The sequence below is a fragment of the Eumetopias jubatus genome, unplaced genomic scaffold (genome assembly GCF_037043125.1).
Source record: "Eumetopias jubatus isolate StellerSeaLion01/CBP00866 unplaced genomic scaffold, mEumJub1_p1.0 scaffold_52, whole genome shotgun sequence".
Classification (NCBI taxonomy): Eukaryota; Metazoa; Chordata; class Mammalia; order Carnivora; family Otariidae; genus Eumetopias; species Eumetopias jubatus.
The window spans coordinates 49,793-66,802 of NW_028274858.1; the positions used below are offsets into that span (position 1 = coordinate 49,793).

Here is a 17,010-nt window from a genome sequence, read left to right on the forward strand (position 1 = left end):
AAACAAAAGTGTTTAATTTGAGTAGTCTAATTTATTTTTTTCTTTTGTTGCTTGTGATTTTGGTGTTGAATCTAAGAATCCTCTGACAAATCCGAGATCATGAAGCTCTGCCCCCTATGCTTTCTTCTAAGAGTTTTGTAGTGTTAGCTCTTTCATCAATTCTGGGCTCTTTTTTGTATATGGGCTGAGGTAGGGGTCCATCTTTATTTTTTTGCATGTGGACATCCAGTTGTCTCTTCATCATGTCTTAAAGAAACTATTCTTTCCATACTGAACAGCTTTGGCATCCTTGTCAAAAATCAATTGTCCATAGATATTTGGATTTATTTCTGGAATCTTCATCCCACTCCACTGGTCTATCCTTATGCCAATACCATACTGCCCCGGTATCATCCTTATTAAGATATATATAACTGACATAATTATATGATACTTAAAGTGCATATTGTGGTATATATACATACATAAACATTGTGAAATCATTCCTACCATCTATTTAACACATCCATCACCTATTTTTTTTGGTAGAACACTTACTTTCTACTCTCAGAAAAATTCAATTATACAATACAGCATTATCAACTATAGTCACCATGTTTTACTTTACATCCTCAGACATTATTCATATTATAGCTGAAAGTGTGTACCCTTTTACCAACTTCTCCCTATTTCCCCAACTCTCTAGTCCCTGGCAACGACTCTTTTTTTTTTTTTAAGATTTTATTTATTTATTTGACAGAGAGAGACACAGCGAGAGAGGGAACACAAGCAGGGGGAGTGGGAGAGGGAGAAGCAGGCTTCCTACGGAGCAGGTAGCCTGATGTGGGGCTCGATCCCAGGACCCTGGGATCATGACCTGAGCCGAGGGCAGACGCTTAACGACTGAGCCACCCTGGTGCCCCCTGGCAATGACTCTTTTACTCTCTGTTTCTACGGTTTGACCTCTAAAAAAAATTCCACATATAAGTTATACATGTAGTATGTGTCTTCCCCTGTCTGGCCTTTTTCACCTAGCATAATGCCCTCAAGATCCATCCATGTTGTCACAAATGACAGAAGGATTTCCTCCTTTCCCATTGCTGAAAAATGTGTGCGTGTGTGCGTGTGTACACACACACACCAAATCTTCCTTATCTAATTCATCTGTTGATGAACACTTAGGTTGTTTCCATATCTTGGCTCTCAGGATTTTGATTTGCATTTCCCTGATGATAAGTGATGCTGAGCACCTTTACATGTACCTGTTGGTTACCTGTATGTCTTCTTTGGAAAAGTATCTCTTCAGCCACATTGTTTTTACTCATGGTACCTTTATAGTAAGTTTTGAAATAGGGAAATATGAGTTCTCTCACTTGGTCTTTAATTTTCAAGATTTGTTGTTATTTGCGACTCCTTGCCATTCCATATGAATTTGAGGATCAGCTTTTCCATTCCTGTAGAAAGGCCACTGGAGCTCTGACAGGGATCACACTGAATCTAGAGCTCACTTTGTGGGGACATTACCACCTTACCAATATTAAGTCTTCTCATCCATGGACATGCATGTCTTTCCATTTAATTCGGTCTTCTTTAACTCATTTTAGCGATATTTTGCAGTTTTCACTGTACAAGTTTTCATCTCCATGGGTATTTATTTATTCCCAGGTATTTTATCCTTTTGGGTGCTACGGAAATAGAATTATTGCCTTAATTTCCTTTTCTGGTTCTTTACTGTTTGTTGATTTTGTACCCTGACACTTTGATTAACTCATTTATTAGTATTAGTAGCATGTGTGTGTGTGTGTGTGTGTGCGCGCGCGCGCGCCACGCTTCAGGATATTCTACATATAGAATAGTATCATCTGCAAATAGAGATATCTTTACTTCTTCCTTTCCAATTTGGATGCTTTTTATTTCTTTTTCTTGCCTATTTGCTCTAACTAGGACTTCCAGCATGATGTTGAAAAGTGATAAAAAGTGGGCATCCTTGGTGATGGGTATTAAAGAGGGCACGTTCTGCGTGGAGCACTGGGTGTTATATGCAAACAGTGAATCATGGAACACTACATCAAAAACTAATGATGTAATGTTTGGTGATTAACATAATTAAAAAAAAAGTGGGCATCCTTGTCTAATTCCTGCTGTTTGGGGGAAAAGTTTGTAGTCTTTCACCACTGAGTATAATGTTAAATGTAGGTTTTTCATAAATGTCCTTCATCATGTTATGGACGTTCCCTTCTACTCTGAGTTTGCTAAGTGTTTTTGTCATGAAAGGGTGTTGAATTTTGTCAAATGCTTTTCTGAACCAATGAGATAATCATGTGGGTTTTTTCCTCATCACATTGGTTAATCTTTGTATGTTGAAAATGAATCCGTGCATCCCTGGGATAAATCCCATTTGATCATGGTGTATAATCCTTTTAATGTGTTGTTGGAACTAGTCTGTTAGTATCTTGTTCAGGATTCTTAATATGTATTTATCAGGGACATTGGTTGTAGTTTTCTTTTTTTGTGGCATTTTGCCTGCCTTTGGTATTAGGACAATGGCAGCATCCCAGGATGTGTCAGGAGGTGTTTGCTCTTCTACTTTTTGAAAGAATCTGAATAGGGGGCACTTGGTTGGTGCAGTCAGTTAAGCGTTCGAGTCTGGATTTCAGCTCAGGTCATGATCTCAGGGTCGTGAGATGGAGTCCCACGTCAGGCTCCGCAATCAGCATGGAGTCTGCGTGAGATTCTCTCTCTCCCTCTTTCCCTCCCTCCTCTAAAAAAATAAAAAGAGTTTGGATAGGATTTATGTTAATTCTTTTCTAATACAATTTTCTAAATTGTGGTAAAACATACATAGCAAAAAGCTTACCAATTTAACCACTTTTAGGTGCACAGTGCAGCAGCATCAAGCACACTGACACTGCTGTGCAATCATCCCCACCATCCATCTCCAGAATTCTTCCATCCTCCCCAACTGAAACCCTGACCCCATTAAACCCTAACTCCCACCCCTCCCCCAGTCCCTGGCACCCGCCATCCTACATCCTACTCTGTCTCTGTGAACTTCACTCGAGGGCCTCAGATAGGTGAAACCATACAGTTATTTTTCCTTTTGTCACTGGTTTATTTCACTTGGCATAATGACTTCACGATTCATTCATATTGAAGCATGGGCCAGAACTGCCTCTCTTGTTAAGGCCGAATGATAGTCCCTTGTATGTTCATGTCACATTTTGTGTACCAATCACTTGTTGGTGGGCACTTTGGTTGCTTTTACCTCCTGGCCATTGTGAATAATGCTGCTATGAACGTATGTGTACAAATATTTATTCAAGTCCCTGTCTTCAATTCTGGCATAAGCCCAGAAGTGGAGTTGCTGGATTATACTGCCATTCTAGTTTCAGTTTACTGAGGAGCTACCATACTGTCTTCCACAGCTGCTGCACCTCGTCACATTCTCACTGGCATGAACGACCGCCTGTTTCTCCAGCACCCCAGCAAACGGCAGGTGCGGCTTTCTTTCTCTTTTTCTCTCATGCCTGTGCTTACTCATCAGTCATGTTGGCTCTGTCCTTAAAGTGCAGCTCAACTCCCTTCATCCCCACCCTTCTCTAGGCACTGTCACCTCCAACCATCTCCTGACCACTCTTCAGCCTCTCCTGAGCAGAGGCCAGAGCAAGGTTTTAAAGTATCAACCAGATTGTGTCATGCCCCTGCTCAAAGTTTCCCAGAGGTGTCTGCTGACTTGGACCTAGTCCACTTACCGCCCCAACAACCAGTTTCCTGAGGCTCATCTGCCCCAGGCACACCAGCTGGAGTGCTGCTTCTTTGTAACTCATCACCATGGCAGAGGCTAAAGACTAAAGGACAGTTGTCCCGCGGAAACTTAAAACCCTTTCTGAGAAGGAAAGGCAAGGCCCACAGGAGCTCATGACAGAGTGGGTCCTTTTAGAGGTCATCGTCTCTGGGGAAACAGGACCATCAACACAGAATCAGCTTGTAATGTGCCATGAATCAGTATCAGGGATCAGTGAGAGATGGAGGAGGGGTCTGGGATGGATTGAGACAGGTGGACACAGGGGCACAGTGACCAGGACTTACCAGAAAGGAGCAAAGGAAGATGAAGGAGATGAAGTAGAAGTAGGCAAAGTCGCTCCCACACTCATTGGCATTGGCGTGCTCATCACAGGCCTGGTTGCTGAGACAAGACGGCATGATCTCATGCCAGGCCTCCCCAGTGGCACTCCTGAGAAGGGCAGAGCCATGAGACCCACAAAGGAAGGCCCAGGCCAGCCTGAGAAGAAACCTCAGAAGAGCTGGCTCAAGTGCATACGCTCCCTGGGCTCCCTCCCACAGAGAACCCACTCATATGTAAGGTCTAGGTAAGAGATGCCTACTTCTTAAAAAGAATCCTCTGGCATTAGATTTTCAAATTGATCATTAACTCAGAAAGAACTAGTTACTGAAAACAAGGCACTGCACCAAAAGTCAGCACTATGGTGAGCTCCCCCTCATGGCCCTCTGGCACCTCGGAGCCAACACAGCCTTTCCTGGCCTCCCCCACCCAGCATGTGCCATCCCAGCCTTCCCTGATTCAAGAAACAGGGGCTCCATCCCGTTTCTTAGGCCAAATATACTGCAGGCATCCCTGCCTCCATTCCTTCTCACCAGCTTCATCAGCTCATCTACCTTCAAAAATCAGCTAGACTCTTACCACTTCTCAGCACCCTGGGCTAAGCAACAACCACCTCCCCTGAGCTGCTGCAATAGCTTCCTCACGGACCTTCCTGCTCTGCCCCACCCAACAGCCAAGTGGGTCCACTACACACAGGTGAGATCAGGTCACTTTTCCTCTCAATGACCCCTCACTCACTGCAAAAGCCAAAATTCACACAACTGCCCACAGCTCTGTGAAACTCGCAGCCTGCTCTTTCCCCATGGTCTCTGCTCAGTCCACTCCAGCCACACCAGCATCTGCTGTTTCCTGAACACACCAAGAATAGCCCCACCAGCCTGAGTGGCCATCCTGGAGGACCTTTCTTCATGGAATTTTGTCCCTGGGTGTGCGGCCAGCACGAAGGCCAGATGTGCACTAGACTTGCAGGCAGACCAGAGGCCTGGGCCACCCCCCGACACTGGGTGAGCCTGCATGGTCAGCTCTCGGCACAAGTGGAGCCCACTTCCCATTAACAATGGCTAGGGGTAGGGGGCTTTTCCTGCAGGGCAGCGGTCCAATGCCAAGCCTGACTGATACTGGTGCTCATATGTGACACAGAGACCAGGGAAGAAAAGAGATCTTTGAGAACAAAGACTTAAAACTGAGGCTGGTTTCATAGGCCTGCCTCAACTCTTATAGCACGAGGCAGGACATTAATAAATGAAGAGATGAAATGAACGTAATAGCTAATGTCCAGAGAAATGATGTCATTTGGAGAAAGTGTAGGCCTAAGGATACTTGTCCATCTGATTAAAAAAACAAGAGTCAGACAACTCTCTCCAGGCAGCTTAGCTAAGCAGATCGGTCTGATCTCCCTCCATAAAAAGAAGAACCTCCACGGGCCCTGGAATGCATCTGCCTGGGATTAACCGTGCTGGGCATCTCCCAGCACAGGCCTTACAGCATCCTGGTGCATCTGCATAAACAAACACGCGTGTGGGCACCTCAAGAAGGAGCCCCAGGCAGGGTTTTATGTCAGCACCCCTCCTCCACAAGTCCCTACGAAGAGCTCCTTTCTTCCCTCCTAGGGTCATGTGGTGGGCTTGCCTTAACGAAGGGGACCCTGGAGGCAGTGAGACACATTCACCCCCTCCCCACAGCCCCCAAACCAGGATGGGCCACAGGGAGTGTGTCACATCTCGGAACAAAAGCTGACATGCAGCCCTGTCGAGCACACAGGGAGGCGCCTGAGCCAGAAACAAGCTACTCTGCCTGCCTTGGAGCCTGGAGCCTTGGGAATTGCAGTCCTGTGAGCCACGGGGCAGGTGGAGGCACTCACTCTGGCCAGTTGAGTTCCTTGGGTCCCTGAGTAGCACACTCTGTGTCCCCCTGCCCTGCCCCCGCCCCTGCCCCCGCCCCCGATCCCACAGACCCTGCAGTCAACAAGGTGAGCAGATGCAAAGCCTATGGCCAGCACACCGAAAAAGGCCCTACTGGACACCTTCTGTCTTCCCAGACCCTTGGCTGCAGCTTCACCAGAGGCCTTCTGGCCACCCCCAGGGATCTGAGCTGAGGTGGTCAAGGCCAGCCTCACCTGGGGCTCTCAGGTTGACCTCCCTCATGGACTTCCCTTCCATCTGTCCTGAGGCCCAGGAACCCTTAGGGAAGGAAGGAGGAAGAGGGGAGAAGAAGCTGGGAAGGCCCACTGAGGGGAAGCCAGCACGAGCTGGGGTCGGAGGGGGTGGCCCTCTGGGTCGGCACACGCCCTGTCCCTCCTGAACGGAGGGGCCTCTGAGCCTGCGCTGACTCCCCAAACAACACACCTGAACAACAGCATCAAGGCTTGCAAAAACGTCCTGAAGGTGTTGTGCTGGTTGATGCTGGTGTCATTATCCAGGGCAATATTTCCAAAAACCTGAAATGAGAAAGAAGGCTGCAAGGCTGGTCCTGTTGGGCCCTCAGGAGCTGTGGCCAGGCAGAAGAGGATGTGTGCACGTGAGGACCCACAAGGCACAGGACGATGCCCTTAGCCACCACCCCTGCGGCAGGGGCTGGAGGGGCCAGCACTTCCAGCCAAACACGTCACTGCCCGCCCCCACCCCCCAGCTCCGCATGTCTACACCTGCAAGTCCGCATGCCGAGTAAAAATGCCACCCAGAGCTAAGTTTACATGGGCTGCGCTATATATAAGACAGGAAGCATTTGAAATTTCACCCTGTCATCAATGACTCCGAAGCAGTAATTTTATTGGTAATAGCTATGAGGTCAACTTGAAAGTTTCTTTCTAAATTTCTGTGCAAATATCACAATGGGCTTTTTATCCATTTTAATTGATTTATTTTTAGGGTTAGGAATGCAAACAAGTCAGTAACTGTACTTGCTTAAAATCTGGAATCTGGCTGAAAAATTTATGAACTATCACATATTCACCAAAAACAAAGATCAGTGACCCTTCTGGTCTTATAAATTCCCAAACCAAAGCAGGCACAAATATATATATATTTTTAAATAGCATCAGATCTCAGCAAATTTTAAAGGAAGAGAAACTTTTCAATCCCTGAAGTAGAGTTTAAAAATCACTTTTCAGCTAACCTTTAAGACAATGGCTTCTCCCACTATAATTTAACATTTGGATCCATCTCCCATCCTACTGTTGAAAAGTGGCCAGATGCCAAAGATTTAAAACTGGAACACTGCTTTGTCTTTTAAATGTTTTTCCAAGTAGCTGACAGAGGGTTCTTTGGCAAAATAAAGGCAATCTAACTTATCCAAGCTGAACTTGACAGTACAGTGATCTGGTGTGATCCTGTTGAATTTTTTCTTCTGTAATATATAATTTCCTTTAAAGGATCAGGTCAACTCTCTGGACTAACAGAATGACCAGCGGGTGCTTTGCAGGCCACTCAGCACCAGGCAGATGTTCTCAAAAGCTCCACCACCATGGGGGCCCGGCACCCAATCAAACATACCCATCAACACCCTAACAGCCCAATGGGGTTCCACTCAAGAGCACAGCAGAGCATTTCCCCGCAGACGGTGGAGCTACGCCTCACTAGTGGACTCTGGGTGACAGGCCCAAACCCGTGGTGCCCAGCCTCCATGTCTTTATCGGTAGAACAGCCTTTCTGAGAATTACGTTCACAAAGTGCTTCAAACATAGAAATGTTCCCCAAGTGCCAATCTGTCATTGATACCATTTGATGACCATGATCAGTGCCCTTCTGCCCCAGGGCACAGGCCCCCCCCCCTTCTGCTCCCTGTTCCATCAGGCGCACCCAACTGCATGCCGATGATGGCGTAGATGAAGAACAGCATGGCGATGAGCAGACACACGTAGGGCAGGGCCTGTGGAGACATACAGAGGACAGGGCAGCTCCAGGGAGGGCTGCCCAGCTACCTTGCTCGGGCCTCGTCTGCAGAGTGGACGGTGGCTGGGGCTCTGGGGCCACCCAGACCCCAGTGACCACAAATCCACCCCCACTGACCATGAAGCCCCTCCACCAAGAGACCGCCTCAGTTCCTTCGTCTATAATCAGTCATAGAACCCACCTCAGAGTCAGTGAGCATTACCAAGATGCTCTCTGGATCACTTAAAATGTCTTTGTAAACTACAATAGGATAACGGGTGCCAACAAGGAGCCTCCACGAGGAGGGGCTGCTCTGGTGGCGAGGAGGAGGTGGTGGCCACAGCACTGTGCATCACACAGGGGAGGGTCAGGGCACGAGGGCCGTGCCTGGGCTTCACCTTGAAGGACTGGATGAAGGTCCACAGCAGGATGCGGATGGTGTAGCCTTGGCACAGCAGCTTGATGAGCCGGGCAGCATGGAAGAGGCGGAGAAGGCTGAGGTTGATGAAATTGTTCTGTAGGGAAGAGAGGCTGTTCTCTAACCTGCGGAGACCAGCCTCCTGCAACTGCAGGTGCTGCTCCCCACCCACCTCTCCCTGGCGTGCTGTGGTCCTGAAGAAAAGTGCATACAAAGAGAGACTGAACAAAACGTCACTGCTCTATGGTATAAGCAGCTATCGGCCACCAGAAAACCTTCCAAAAGTAAAGCTTGTCATTGCAAATCACCTCTCATGCAGCAAATCAAAGAAACCCCTCTGCTTTAGGCTCCCCTGCACCCAACAGGGAGGGAGAGAGAGAAAAATTCTCAGAAGCAGCTCCTTGCTGCCAGGTGGAGCCAGGAGACCAACTGTGGATGGGCCTGTAACACTGACTGCCTCTTGAAAGACACAGCCAAGCCGTCCAAGTGCCAGGTAGGGCTGCTTCTTCACCGAGAGCCTCTGAAGGGCCCTTCGCTTCTCCATATGGCTAGGAAAGCCCCTGCTGCCTGGGACCTGGCAGAGGGGCAAACATCTCTTCTGGGGCTGCTCCTGGTGCCTGCAGATAAGTCACCATAGGAAGGGTAAGTGTTGGCGACCCTGAGGCCCACACCACGGAAGCCACTTATGAAATTCGCAAATGGTCTCAACTCCAGAGATCCCAGGGTATCTAGCACTGCTCCCTCATCCAAGAGGTTCAAAATCAAGCACAAAAAGAAGCAATAAACTCTGGACTCCACAGATTACCTGGCAGGGAGGCTTCCACCCTGGCCCAGGGGCGCCTTGAGTTATTGGCACATCCCTTTCAGGGAGCACAGCTCTGGACGGTGTCCACGACATGGGGGTGCTTGTGGCCCTGGGCAGTCTCCCACCCTCTGTCTGCTTGGAGACCAGGTGCCCGCACACAGCCTGACAGCAGCTTCCTGCCACTTTGGTGTTTTAACATATGCAAGCAGCTCAGGTCTAGACACATCGTATCACCAGATTCAGTGGTCAGATGAAGAGAAAAGAACACGACGTGTTGAATGAGAGCAGCAGTAGGAGAGCATGTACAGGAGGCATGGGGAGCCTGGGGAGAGCTGGCCGCCCTCCCTCCAGGGCTGCCCATCTGCTCTAGGCTGGGCTGAGGCCTTTGGTGGAGAGGCAGGTCTCACTCTTACTTCTAAGGACAGTGGCCCCAACCCAGCCCTTGTCTGCCTCTTCAGTTCCCACCGGGGTGGCTGGGGACGAGGCTGTCTCTGCTGGAGGGCTAGATGTCGGAGCTATGGGGTGGGAGGTCTGGTAGTCACAAGGAGGTGCTGACTGTGGTCCAGATCAGCAAGAAGGCAGGAGTGGACCTTGAGGTGTGACCCTGGAGGGCACACAGTTTGCCTAGAGCTCCCTCACCTGCTTGTGCTGGGGAAAGAGAATCTCAGTGGTACAGGATGTCCAAGAGACACCCACCCCTGCCCCGTGGGCCCCAGGTTCTCAAATGAGCCAGTCACTTTGGGAGGATGGGCACAGAGATGGAAAGGAGACTTTGTCTATAGTGCTGGGAAATCCTTTGTACAAGACAATAAAGCAGAGGAACGGGAGGGAGCTTCCAAGGGCCTGGCCTCTAAAGCACCTGCTCACTTGGGTCTGGAGGGGCCAAGACTGTGATAACACAGTTATCATTTGCCCAGCCCAAAGCGCTCTGCTCAGGCCACTGGCACAGACGAGAAGATTTCCTGGAGATATTGGGGAAAATCGAGGCTCTGGGTGAGAAAGAAGGGATGGAAGACAAGGCAGGGGAAGGCACTGTCCATCCACATGGTGCATGAACGCAAAGCTCAACAAGTCACCTGCTACGTTTTGTTGAGGCTCAAGTTCTCACCCCTCCTCCCAGATGTCTTTTCTCGGGGCTCCAGTGGGCATTCGGGAGAGGGATGGGGGTGGCAACAGACAGACAGCCTTAGAGAGCCATGAGGACAGATGGCGACAGCAGCCACAGATAGTCCGAGCACAGCATGGCAGGCAGAGCACTCCATGGCTGTGCCCAGGGCGGGAGCTGCCAGGCAACGCCATGCGAGCGCATGCAGGAGAGCAGGGGGCAGGAAGCACACGGCAGCCTCCCACGGCTATGCATAGTCGCCTCTGGCCTCGGCCAACCCCTTGGAGATGGACATAGCTTGCCCATCCTCCCAGAGTCCGTGGTTTCTGTCACACCAGAGAGCACCTACTACTTCCCCTACTACTTCAAAGCCAGGCCCTTCCTTATTGCCATCTGCCTCTGCATCAGGAAAGGTCAGAGCACCCCAAAGATGCATCATCACACCTCTCAATGTGGTAGCTGATTCACCTTGAGGGTACACTGGTCCCTGGCTCCTTTGAGCCCCTTGCTTCCTCATCCACAAGATGGAGACATTAGGACATTGTGCCCAGACGGTGAGGAGTCCGAGATTTAAGGATTTAAAGGTACGCTGGGCATTGTGAAACATGGCCCCCACAAAGGCGATCAACAGGCCTCAGACCCAGATCGGCATCTCCTGCATCCAAGTACATCACTGTTTCCAGTCAGGGTCAAGCAAAGTGAACTCTGCATATCTGCTGGGGGCCACAGTCTATGCTGTAACAAACTGCTCTCCTAATCAGCTTTGTTCTCATGGGACAATGATGAAGAAAAGAAAAGCTCTGTATACCCCAACATGCGCAGCATGTCAGGTGATGATGTGTGCTCTGGAGGATGAGGAAGGGCACGGGGGGTGGGGTGCTCTTCCCAAGTGGACGGGAAATGGCCACGAAAAGGCCTGAGTCGAAAATTTCTGCGGCATCAAATGGCATATTTTCACAACTCAAGATCTTCTGCTCCACTTGTGAAACACTTTATCGTTAATGTTCGTTTTGTAACAGGAATCTCAAATATTTGCTACTTTATGTGAATTTCCAGTCACAGCTTCAGTTTAATCTGCTCCTGGAATCTTTGCTCTCCTCGCAAACATCCCTGAAGGCCTGGAAGGAAGCCCCAGTTCATGCTACCTGCACTCCACACAAGATCACTGAGCAAGGGTGCACAAGTGGATCAATGATGCCTGGGTGCAAGAGCCCTGAGCTTCACTGTCTCGGGGGGCAGACCCTCTTCCCACTCCATCAGGCCTTACACCACCCCTTTTTGAATCATGAAGACAAAATCTCCAATCCCCTCCAGCCCTGAGACCCAGAGAGGGTTCCCTATGGAAGGGCATGTCCAGGGAGAATGTTACAGGAGACATCGTCAGAGGCCACCGGGGAGAACCAGCCTTGTATGTTGGTACGGTGGGGAAGGGAGCAGAAGGGAGACAGTGCAGGAGAAACCATGGACTCTGTAGGATCAGGTCCAAACTCATGTCCTACAAAAATCTCCCCAATTCTGAGCCTGATCCCGACAAGAAACACTGGGCACTTGGCCGCTTCACTCAGAAGACCCTACACCTCCTCTCTAGACCCAAGGCCAGCTCCTGAATCCAGGGGCTCCTGGGAGGGCCTTCAGAAGCCCCTGCTGGACCCCAGGAGCCGAGAAGAAGAGGCCAGAGGGGATGGGTGTACTGCCAGTCTCTGACCACACCACTCAGGAAGGCAGGGGTGAGGGGCCACAGGAAATGGAAGGAAGAACAGGAGGAGAGCAAGGAAAGCAAGGAGTTTTAAGAACTGCTGAAAGTCATGAAACGGACCGTTTCCTATATGTGACGTTTTCATGGATGGATATTTGCGTATTATTTACAAATTGGGATGTTTGAGCAGCAGGTGTGCAACATACAGATGGAGACATGGTTTTCGCGTTGTCTGTTGGTTGGATGGCGTGAGTCAGCAGGTAGGTTAAGATAAATCAAGAACAAAAACAGAAAACGAAAGAGAAAATGAGTCATCAACAAGCAAAAACTCAAACTTTGAATACCTCACTGGAAAATTTTAGGATTTTAGTAAACTTTGCATATTTGGTTTAAAATGCATCAAATCAAAACATATTTTTGAAATCTGTAGGTTATGCAGACAGGGTGGCATTCATTTGCATTCCTGTTTGTAATGCAAATCCAAAGATGACTCACAGACACTTATTTTTTTATTTCCAGGCAAAGAAATCAATGTCAGTTTTATGCTTGCTTGGGAATGCTGTCTCTACGTGACCCTCGTTAAGACTATTACTCTATTTTGATTAAGTTGGTGGTGGGAACTGACACTCATCTTTTTGCCTAAGGAAAAAAAAAGTACATCACAAAGTAACATCTGAAGTGACTACAAATGAACAAAAATAAAGACACCACTAATCCACATGACGACTTCCTTTCATCTTTTCCCCTCTCGGCAGGACTGGGTGAAGGACTGAGCTCCGAGAGCACCAGCGGCCAGGGCACAGCAGAGCTTCCAAGACAAGCGGCTCCTCAGCCCTCCCACCGGCCCTGCTAGGCATCAGGGGCCGATGGCAGCAGCCATGGAGGGCTTATTTGAGGCAAGGTCTGATACAACCACAAGCCCCCTTGGCCCTGCGCGTCCAACATCTGAGGTCCAGACACTGGGCTGCTCCAGCCACCTGCGCTACAGAAGGTCTCTGCCTTGCGTGTGGGCCTCTTTGGAGGTGGAGGTTTCCCTGCAAGACAGCTGGGTGTCGTGCTCTCTGCATGTCTGGCCACCCCCACCCTTGATGCCTGCTCATCAGTCCGCCCTCTTGGGCGAGGAGGCACACACATGAGGGAACCCCCAGAGCTGTGCCCTTGCAGACAGGACTGCGCTGTCTGGATCCCTTTATCCAGGGAACAAAGATGCCTGTGTCCAAGGACGGGGCCCGTAAGGATCAGCAGCCAGCTTGCTCCTCCCAGAAACCACACTGGTACGAACTATTTCTGGATGAGAAGAACTTGGGCAATGCCACAATGCCAATGGTTGGTGTGACAGAACATCCTTGGTTTTTGTGTGAAAATGGCAGCTCAGAACTTTCCCCGCATTATTTGGATTACTAATTTTTTAAAACCATAAAACATACCACATACACAAAAGAATGTGTATAAATATGTGTACGGATGCACATTTTCAAAGAAAAATCATAACATGTCCATATATTCATCACCCAGCTTAAAGAAAACAGAATGTTACCATTACTTTTGAAGCCCGTCCTGTCTCCCTTTTTCCTCCCCAGATGTAGTAGCTACCCTTAATTCTTGTTAAAAATTGCTTTTCTTTACTGTCTTATGACAAACTCTTAAAATACGTTATATTTGACTTTTCTTAGCCTTTTTAATGGGACGCTACCGTATGCAGCCTTCGCGGACTTGGGCAAACCTGTGCTGACGGCAAGCAAACTCTGCTTCTGAAAAGCATCCCTCTTGGTGTGGAGACCACCACCCTCCAGTGCGTGCGGCACTTCACTACATTCACGTCCCCTAACAATCAGTGCGTTCCGCTGCTACTGTGAACAAGATAGCCACGACCCTCTGTGTGAAAGTGTCTCCAGGTCACCTGCCCAGACACCCTCTGGCTTATGTGCCTAAGTCACTGCAGGCATGCATATGTCCAGCTTTCTAGGGAATGGCATCTCAATGTCAGTTCACTTTACATTTCTTTAATTACAAATAAGGGTGAGCAGCTTTTCCTATGTTAATTGGTCATTTCTGTTTCTTATTCTTTTAGTAAAATGCCCAATTATGCCTTCAGTTCATTTTTCCATTCGGTTGCTTTTGTTTTTCTTAATGATTCACAGAAGAGCCTTGCACATTCTGCACACTAACCTTTGCTAATGGTTTGGAAAACCTCTCTGTCCTCTGGCCACGCCTTTGTCACTAAATGTTGGTGCATAATAGAACTCAGTAGCTCATTCTTTTCTCTCCTTTATTGATCTCATTCAGTCTCATGGATCTGATATCATCTCATATGCTCATGGTTCCCAATCCTATGACACTGGCATGAATCTCTTCTCCAAACTCCAGGGCCATCTGTCCAACAGCCTGTTGGATGATTCCTTCAGGGAGGCCAACAGGCAACTCAAATCTAACATGTACAAACTGCATCCAGTCCACATGTACAAAGAGTCCACAACAAACCTGTTCCACCCACAGTCTTTCCCATTTCAATTAATGATAATCGACGTTCCCAAGTCTTTTTTTCCTGAGAATTTTCCCTGGCCAGGACATGAGAATTAACATTCTCTGGCCCCCTCTCCCCAGTAGCCTTCAACTAGTAGCTAACAGCACTTGCTGAAAAATACCCCAGTCGGGTGCCTGGGTGGCTCAGTTGGTTGAGCGACTGCCTTCGGCTCAGGTCATGATTGTGGAGTCCTGGGATCGAGTCCCGCATTGGGCTCCCTGCTCAGCGGGGAGTCTGCTTCTCCCTCTGACCCTCTTCCCTCTCGTGCTATCTCTCATTCTCTCTCTCAAGTAAATAAATAAAATCTTCAAAAAAATACCCCCGTCACCCCGCCCCTTGCTGGGATAATGGAGGCTCAGGGCTCCCAGTGAGGACCCACAGTGGTACCTGGCTTCATATACCATGTATTGGCTGCCCCCCTTCCCTGGCCCACTTCCTTGTTCCCTTAGCATTCCAGGGATCACCTCCCAAATAAATGACTTGCATTTAACTCCTGTCTTGGGGTCTGTTTCTGGGATAACCCAACTAAGCCCTAACTTGCCTAGCTGCTTCTGCCTGTGCCCTGCACTATATTCTCAGCCAGAGGTTTGGTCTGAAGAGCCAGATTATGTCACTCCTCTTCCTACCTCACTCAAAATAGAGGGCAGAGTCTCATGGCAGGTGGCCCAGTGCCCCAGGCCTTGCACCTTTGCTGCACCTGTCTTCCTTAGCTCACTCCTACCCCAGCATATCATGGGATGATCACTAAAGCCAGGAGGAAAAACTCAAGCCTGTTACATGAAGCGGTTGGCTCAATACATTGGTGTCACTAGAACCCCACACAGAGATGAGCTGGAAGACAGTGCTGAGGCAGAGTTCTAGGTGGTGAACCTGAGCAGCCATGGCGCGGATGGAGAAAGAAGTTGCCTGTGGTATGGATTACAGGACCTTAGGCAAGAGCCAAAGCTTGTCCAGGGCTCCGGAGGGAACAAAGTTTGGGGAAAGGCATCCAGATGGGCCTAGGGAATGGATGCGACATGCAGGTCCTTGTATTACACATCAGTGTCCACCACAGAGCATCCACAGCTGTAGGGGCACTAAAAACCAGGCCTTGAGATGGTTTACCCAACAGATGACAGCCAGCCTCTATTCTCACAAGCCCCAGTGTTCACATAGTAGATCCATGAATGGAGTGACCATGATGGCTGAGATGAAGGCCGTGCCTGAGCCCATGGCTGGGCTGATCCAGCCATGACCACTACTAAACACCCAGCCCACTATGAGCAGAAGTCAACGAGGCCTCTACAGTGCACCATGCTCTAGGCTGTCAGCCAGCCACTTGGTGGTAATTTGCTTACATGAGAATCCTTTCACCTGGAAATGGCAGTGATTTTTCTCTACTGGGATCACTCATACTCTGGGTGTGGGATTATCTTTGCCCATGAATACCTTGGCCCACACCAGTACCAGGGATTCACCCATATTGGATTCACATAACATCGACTCCAAACTGAGCAAGCGGAAGCAGGTACAAAATGAGCAGGTGACTCGAGATCCACTGGCATATAATATTCAACATCATTCAGGAGGTAGAAACCTCATAAAACACTGAAAAAGCCTCTTAAAGACAGAGATTAAATGCTGGCTTTGTGATGTACCTCACGGGTTGGGATATTGTCCTTCAAGATGAACTGACAAACAAGAGATGGTACTGGGTGTCCAACTGTCGCACAGATCCAGAAAGCAAGGGGTGGAAGTAGGGGTGGCCCCTCTCACTATCCTCCAGCAACCCAGGTCAGACTTTGTTCTCATCATCTCCATAAGTTTAGGTTTGGCAAATCTAGAGGTCCTGGCTCAAGGGGTAGGGAAGGCTTCCACTGTGGATCACCAAAGTCATGGTGGGCCCCTGTCACTTGTGCTCCTCATGCCGTAAGATCAGCAGGCAGAGCAGAGTGTCCAGGCTGGCCAGGGTACTGGATGCTGGGAATGGAGAAGGGCAGAGCTACCATTACATAGGGTAGGAAGAAGTCTATCTGGAAATCAGGGGGTTCACTAGGGCCTTTCTAATGCTCTATGACCAGTCTTAATTGCGACTGGACCACTATGGCAGCCAGAACCACACAAGGGTGTGACAAGCAGGGACTTGGGCTTCATAGGGTGACAGTGTGGGCTGCCTCATCCCGTCCAGCAACTAGAGCGGCAGAAGGCTGGCCACCAGTAAGGGGACCCCAAAAGGGGTTAGGAAGAATAAGTTAATGAACATCAACTTAACCCAGACTAGCTCTAGCTGGTCAACAACCCTCTTCTCCCACACATCGTGACCAGCATCATCCTGAAGAAGGAGGGAAGTGAACCCAGTGTGAGACGTGGGCAGAGCTGAGTGGGGCCAGGGTAACAGCAGACACTCGTGCACTCCAGTGCAGTGCTGTTACCAAGGAGTCTGATATTCCTTCCTCCCCAGTGGTGCCAGAGCCTGCTTTGCCTGCACGTGGGGTGCACTCAGAAGGGCTGG

General features: G+C 49.1%; 1 protein-coding gene across 1 annotated transcript in view; it reads right to left on the reverse strand.

Moving 5' to 3' along the window:
• LOC114204083 (voltage-dependent N-type calcium channel subunit alpha-1B-like) overlaps window positions 1-17,010 on the reverse strand; it is a 42,435-nt gene that overhangs the window by 23,027 nt on the left and 2,398 nt on the right. The window contains exons 5-9 of the mRNA XM_088020527.1: window positions 8,370-8,486; window positions 7,900-7,969; window positions 6,632-6,663; window positions 6,448-6,539; window positions 4,069-4,213 (exon numbers count right to left, since the gene is read on the reverse strand). Of these exons, the coding sequence (XP_087876653.1) occupies window positions 4,069-4,213; window positions 6,448-6,539; window positions 6,632-6,663; window positions 7,900-7,969; window positions 8,370-8,486 (456 nt within the window). The remainder of the gene's footprint in view (window positions 1-4,068; window positions 4,214-6,447; window positions 6,540-6,631; window positions 6,664-7,899; window positions 7,970-8,369; window positions 8,487-17,010) is intronic.